The sequence below is a fragment of the Lathamus discolor genome, chromosome 1, assembly GCF_037157495.1.
Source record: "Lathamus discolor isolate bLatDis1 chromosome 1, bLatDis1.hap1, whole genome shotgun sequence".
In the NCBI taxonomy this organism is placed as follows: Eukaryota; Metazoa; Chordata; class Aves; order Psittaciformes; family Psittacidae; genus Lathamus; species Lathamus discolor.
The window spans coordinates 134,146,247-134,153,801 of record NC_088884.1 but is presented as its reverse complement, the minus strand read 5'-3'; the positions used below and the strand labels follow the sequence as shown (position 1 = coordinate 134,153,801).

The 7,555-nt window shown below is 41.3% G+C and overlaps 1 protein-coding gene across 1 annotated transcript; it reads right to left on the bottom strand.

Moving 5' to 3' along the window:
- Positions 1 to 2,054: 2,054 nt before the first annotated feature.
- Positions 2,055 to 7,126, bottom strand: FGF20 (fibroblast growth factor 20). Its single transcript, XM_065665255.1, is given in 4 exon segments — positions 2,055 to 2,970; positions 4,214 to 4,317; positions 6,603 to 7,099; positions 7,101 to 7,126. Coding segments are annotated over 4 exon segments (873 nt in total). The 3' UTR covers positions 2,055 to 2,724.
- Positions 7,127 to 7,555: the final 429 nt, after the last annotated feature.

Genomic DNA, 7,555 nt, shown 5'->3' with positions numbered 1-7,555 from the left:
AGGTTTTATACAGTCATTCATCACCACCATACCTGCTCCACTACATTTTCTTCAAGGATTATTGGCATATATCTAAAATGGGAATGGGGCAAGAAAATTAAAAGTATATATTGCTTTCTTCATCTGTATGTTATCTAGGTGTTTGGATGCAGAAGTTTCAGCTGATTATTCACCACTTATCCCCAGTTACTGTTCTGGAGTATACCTGTGTCATATCTGTGAAAGAAAGATGCATAATAACAATAATAACAAGGACTACAGCCTTTCCCATCTTCAAAGTACTTTTGAGGTACTTGGATTAACAGTAAACTGCTAATCCAAAGAAAGATAATTCTATTTTTGGCATGATTTAAACACTGTGTTTGCCAGAAATGCATGGAATTATGCCCTAAGCAGCAGCCGCTGTTCTTTTACACAACTTACATGGAATAAATTACTTTTTAACATGCAAAGAAAAAAAAAAAATCTATTTAAAGCAAATACTTTAGCTTTCAGTTATTGATCTATTTCAGTTATTGATCTATTGATCATCTATGGATGACTCAGTGTCATCCATAAAATCGTTATTTCATGATAAGTTGAAGTGCATTACAATAGTATTTTATTAAACTGCATTCAGTGCACAGTAGATCTTCCACTGCCTGTTTTGCAGACTATTATAACGAAGCCTTTAACCTTTCTAAGTTGCATTTTGCTAGCCACAAGGTGCTGAAACACTTTTTTGTGTATCTGCATTCAACTTCTATTTGGCAGAGCGCAAAATTATTTTGTCTGCAGTTCATCAGTAATCTATGCTCATCCACTTCCTGTTACAGATTGAAAGAAGTTGAGATATAGTAATGGCTCTAGTAAGTGTGTTATATACTGGAAAATGCTTTTTGTCAATATCTTGGTTTGACATAAATGATGCATATGAAGTACTTGAATCGCATCCACAAAACTGAGCTAAAATGAGCTGGAGTCCACTGGGAGTGTTGGCACCTGAAACACGAGCACACCTCTGGTGCATTATAAATACTGCTGCCCTCTCCTGGACTTTCTTGCAGGCCTTTTTCTGGACCAACCTTTGCCATGGAGGTGGTAATCACCTGACAGCAAACTTTAGCGAAGTTTAGGTCTAAATCATATAGATTCTGTCATTAACCATTAGTATTATATATACATATACATTATATATATTAGTATATTATTATATTAGTATATATATTAGTATATTGTATATACATATACATTATATATATTAGTGTATATATATACACAGGGCAGAGACTTTCCCATTAATCAATATGCAGATGAGTTTGTGCTTCATAATTGACAGTTCTGAGTTACTGTAAAGTAAATCAGTGTGATCTGTTGTATAGCTGTAACTAACTAACATACAGACATAGCTCATCTTTGTCCTGACAGTCTTCATACAAAAAATTCCACAGAGATTATTCCTTAAAGGAGCAATTAAGATGAGAAAGTAGCCTCCTTTGGCTCCTCTGCATTCAGTGGAAAAACAACCTTCATCCACAGAAGCTTTCCATTCAGCAGTATCAGAAACCTCTTACTCTGATACTGTTTTTCCTTGAATGCATTGATAGGGAATATAATTAAAATATATAGTGTTGAGAATCATACATTAAAATTTTAAGTAATTCAGAGAATATTTATTTGTTAGTAAAGAAGGTAGTAACCATTTGGCAAAAAGAAGAAAAAAAGAAATCAAGCATGCTGTGATTTGCATCAAGATTTCAAGAGCTAACACTTTTTCTTTCAAGGTAACTGCAATACACATCACAAATGTTGCAGGTTTGAAATGTTACACGTAGTGTGCTAAGTGACTCTCAATTAAAAAATGACAGTAAATCAAATAAAGTGAAATAATCTTTAATTCCCTTTTTAAATGTGCATTGGAATTCAATACAGATCTGTAAGGCACTCTCAGGTAAAAAAAAATCAAAAAATTAAACATTCTTTTAAAAAATAAAGACAGTCACAAGGCAATGGTATGTGCAGAAAATATAACCTCATCTGTAACTGATAAACAATGAAATATGACTGTTCAGGTTTTGGATGCATTGCAATGTAATGTCATTTCTGCCTCACGACACTACTCAAGTGTAAATATTGGCACTGTAAATGATTTTCCATTGGGGTTAGGGGCTTGTATTCTCTTCATATCCCAGTAAAAAATAAACTCTTTAATAAATAAATATATAAAATAAATATATGCTATCTGGAGATGTATAAATAGGTCCATCCTGAAGAAAAGTTCCAGCTCTATGATGCATCAACATCTAAGATCCATTGCTAAAGTGGAGACACTATGACTTCATATACAGTTCTCAGGATTTATTACTATTTTACAGTCCATTTATTTCTATTTCTTCCAGCTGTCGTCTCATCAGCATGATGCAGGTAGTCCTCTGCTAATTCACAGACTATAGGTAATCCAGACAAATTTGCCAAGATTTTGTTATTTTAAAAAAGTCACACTCCAGCTTCCCTCTGGTTACTGGCTACCAAACAGTTCAGCAGGTTTGAAGGAGGCCGGTCCACTGTCAGCTTTAAGGCTTCTTTCCTAAATCCAAAGGTTATAAAATAGATGCTCGCCTATCAAAAAGTAGCTTCTTCCAGTCCATCGTCCCAGATCTCTGCAGGTTCCTCATGCTGGTATTGCCATGAAAGCAGGGGCAACAGCTCCAGTGTGGGGGGGGTTTCCCACAGTCACCTCCCTCCTCAGCTGTATCCTAAGACATCTTTGTACAGTTCTGGAACTCTTTCAGGATCCACAGGCCGGGGCAAGAAATGAGTGAATTTCTGGTGTCTTTTGGACCTTGCCCCATCTCTGGGAGTACCGTCTTTGTTAAGTGCTACAAAGTATCGACGCCCCGAATCTCCATGTTTGTACACATTGGATGAGTAAGTGTTGTACCAGTTCTCTTCAAACTGTTCCCTAAAGATGCATTCAGAAGTTAGTTTCTCCTACAGAAAGAAACAGCAAAGAAAAATAAGTCAAGCTGTTGCTAGATATCATAACACACGTAAAGAAAATACATGATAAAAATAAACAAAATGGTTTAGGCTCCGTGTAGCCTTATTGTTGTCAACACATCAAACCCCAGAAGAGTATGTAGACCTGACACTGAGTATGGAAGCCTACTTTAATCTTCATTGTTTTTAAAACTGGACCCGTACATATACAATTTTGATTTTAAACACAAATTAGAAATTTATTAACATCTAAGAAGGCATTATTTACGATTTAACTAAAATACCTGGCCTACAGGAACTCTGTTATGTAAAGCTGCATCTACCATTCTAGAAATGAGATTTGGTGGAGGGACTCAGATGCAATGGAACATATCAGGAAGATACTTCCATGTGTTCTTTGTGGTGTGCATCACTTCCCACATTTTAAACCACAAACAAAGGAATTGGAGAGACAGAGTATTTTATCTCAAGATATTTTAAGACTTGAAAGGAGAAGAGTCTAAGACTTACTTCCCTGAAAGTATTGGAAAAAAATCAAAGATTACATTTTTACGGTCATATGTTGAAGTTATTCAATGGATACAAATCAAATGCTTCATTATTCAATGAAAATATTCCAGTCAGGATCTACAGATGCTGCCAATACTCTTGCACCACTTCAATTTTTAAACAGTGGCATCTAACTTTGACGTGTGGTATTGTACACTTTTGCCCAGCATTTGAAAGATTGCTTTTATGTTAAAAAGCTGGTACCTGGAAGTACCATCCGCTGATTTGTAAAGGAGCATAAGGCTATGCATAAAGTATGCCAGGGCATTATACTAATTGTTGTTTATTTGTTCCCTAAATATCCTTTTATCTTTTTTGCAGTTGCATTCAATGTTTTTGATGATAGAGTATGCACTACGATACACTGGCAGTATTGATAGAAAGAAAATTAGCAAGCAACTTAAATGCTGTTTGAATACCTGGTTTATCTATTTTTTGTCATAATTTAAGAGGAGCATTTCTTTTTTGTTCTCTTCATTTAGGATAGAGAAACTTTTCTCTTCAAATATTTAGTATCCAAGGGTATACTGTATACTTTAAAAATGTGTTATACATTTCAACAGGAAAAGATGTTAGTGTTTTGAAAGCTAAGATGACCTCAGCTAGCTACTTGAGGGGTTTGCACAGTGCTAAGAAGTGAATCAAAACTTCAGTATGTATGAGCTGACTTGAAAGTGGTACTTACAGAGCCATAAAGTTCTCCCTTCTCGTTCATTCCAAGATAAAGGCCACTGTCCACGCCTCTAATACTGACCAGTCCCACTGCCACACTGATGAATTCAAGGATACCTGAAAAAATAAGAGAGATTGCTTAGTTCAACCTGTAAGCATACAATATGTAGCATCCAAAACACAGTAGAAAACAGTAAGTGAAAATAAGTAGAAAATAAGTAGAAAACGTACATGTGATAATAAATGTGGCTTAGCTCTCTGAAATTTCAAATACTGCATTTGAACATGCACAGGAAAGCATCTGAGAAGCTGCATCTAGGAACAAGAACCCTACATCATTTAAGAACCTGGGCTTTTTTTAACACTGAATATGCAAGGATTTTACTCAGCACTGACGCTAAAGCCTTCAGTACTATGTGGCTGGAGTCAATATTGATTACACACTATTTGCTAAACTGCCTACTCAAACATTGGAAGATAGGTTTGAATTACCTGAACATATACTTTACATTCTCTATAGCGTTATCTTAAAAAAACACACCCATTATTAGATCATTTGAATGGAAATCAAAGTACAGATGGGAATTTTATATAACAGAATCTACCCACAGGAAAAAAAAAAAAAGTATTTGCCAGACATCTTATCTAGCATATGGGCCCACACCTCTTGACACAACTTGCTGTCTTTAGTGCAGGCTTTTTATGTGCATGAAATATGCTGCTTGTTTGCTAATGTTTGGGTTATAGTAATATAAATAATGCATTTGCCCCAAAATGTAATATATATTAATAATATAAAGTATTCAAGAGATGAGGCACTATTTGAAGCCTGAATTTGGCAAGGGTAGACCGACATATTTAACCAATTGATATGCACAGATTACAGCACATATAAAACATGAAAGAAAGGGAACGTGTGAACTGGCTTTTTGGAAGTTGTTAGCAGTGTAAACAAAGCCTCAAAAAGAAGTTGTTCTAGAATCATATCTGAGATTCTGCTGTGCAGCACCAAAACCACAAAACATTTTAAAAAGTCTGAATCTAAGACAGGTGGGTTTAAGTGGTGCATTTGATATTGACATTTGTCTACTTGCTGTGTTTATAGTTACTCTTTATCATTTAGGACCACTTTTCAGTCTCACACAGATGGACTGTCTGGACTATACGACAATTTAAAATGTTTTGAATTTTAATTGAGCTTTGCAGGTTTCGTATTTATATTACCACGCAGCAAAGAAAGTAAACCCTTTACAAAGAGTAAGCATTACAAATTCTGCTGCACGTAAATCATCCTAGTCTTCCAGGTCCTGAAGCACAAAGTCCCATAAAAAGAGGTGGAGGTATTTTGTCTTTCTGGTATCGTTTTCTAAGCCAGCCTTTTTCAAACTCTAATAAGCAGGTGATTCAACCCACAAAGCAACCACATCAGACAAACCTGCCGAGAGTAGTGGTAGCATAAAGGAAGAACATTTCTAAAAAGCCCAGTAAATGTTTGATCTGGGGCTTTTTCCTTTTTTTTTTTTTTTTTCCCTTTTAAAGCAAAGATTTATTTCATGTTTACATGCTGTAGGAAATCTTCCTTCTCAGAAGAACTGTCTGTTTAACTACTGTTCTTTTACTTCTGAAAACACCCATGTGTTATAAAAGCAACTAAGAGCTATTCCAGCAGATTGTTTTGACTATGGAGAGAACGATAGGAAACTCTTTAATCACCTTTTTACGACTGCTAAATCAATACACACAGAAACTCACATGTACTTGACAACGGCAGGTTTGTTCAGATGTCCAGTTCCTACGACTACTACCTAGGATTTACTCTTACATCACAGGAAGCATTTATATTTTGGGGTTGCCTTCACCTGCTTTTGGTTTATTGACAGATAAGTTGACTGGGAAGCATGTTAAGGGTTTGAGCAAAGAGGCATTTTAGGCCCCTCTGCTTCAACTTTCCACCCTGCAAACCAAAGCAGCCTAACCCAGTCTAAGGGTCAGGATGCCCATGAGCTGTATTACTCTACAAAGACTCAAGCAGCTGGGATATAGACAGGGAACACAGAAAAAGTCGGTAGGACTTTCGACCCTCCCCACTAAACCTGCAGGCGCATTACCGCAGTGACAGCCACCCAAGCAGCAGCGGAGCCCGGCAAGGGATGCGCAGCCCCTTTGCCCTGCTGCAGCCCCAAGGTTTGATGTCGCTTATCCCGCCGGTACCGGGAGCTCATCCCCCTGCCCAGCACCACCGGTCCCGCACCGCCTTCCCGTTAGCATGGCAGCAGATACACGTACACACTGACACGCTCGCACACACACGGACACGCGCGCACACACGGACACGAGCGGGAGCACGCTCCTGCGCAGGCCCGCAGGCACAGCGCGACCGGGGCCGTGCCGCAGCCGCCTACCGAAGAGGCTGTGGTCCTGGCGGGTGCCGCGCACGCTGCCGTCGGGCAGGATCTGCAGGTGGAAGCCGGTGCGGCAGTACAGCTGCCGCCGCCGCAGGATGCCCTGCAAGTGCGCTAGGTCCGCTGCTGCCGCCGCTGCCGCTGCCGCGCCGCCGCGGGCTGCCCGCTCCGGCGGGGCTCGGCGGTCCCCGAGCAGCGCCGGGCGCTCCCCGGCGGGAGGGAGCAGGAAGTGGGCGCCCACCGGCTGCCCCAGGCCGTCCAGGCCGCCCAGGAAGCCCCCCACCTCTGCCAGCGGAGCCATGGGGGAGCGGGGCGAGCGGGCTAGGGCACGGCGGCGGAGAGCGGCTGCCGGCCTCTCCCGGAGGGCATGTGGGGGTGCGCAGCGGGGCCCCAAGCATGGGGAGCCGGCAGGGCCGAGCCGTGCTGAGCTGAGCCGAGCCGAGCCGAGCCGAGTGAGCCAGGCGGCGGGGTGGTGTTTATACGCCCCGCGTGTGTATATATATATACGGCGGTCCCCCTGACATATGCTAATGAAGCCCTCAGCGGGGAAGCTGCGTTTGAAATTGTAAACCAGCTCCCCCTCTCCTCGCACCTTCCTCTGATCTGAGGCGGCGGCGGGGAGGGAGCTCCGGGCGCAGCCCCCACGCCCCACCGAACGCAGCCAGTCACCGGGGAGGCGGGGGAACGGAGCGGAGCGGGCAGCGGGGGACGGGCAGGCGGGAGCGGGGCCCGGGCGGGAGCTGCCGGAGCATTACGTGGACAGGTGCAAGGAGAGGCAGGAGGGAAGAAGGAGAAAGGGCGTTACCTGAGGGTTAGACCTGCCCAGACACACATGAAAGGGAAAACACAAAGATCTGACAGTTTTACTCCCTGTTTCTGAAACGCTAATAAAATGTACATGCATTACCCTTCCCTTTTATCGCTTCAGCTACAAGGAGGGGAATTTCTACAGA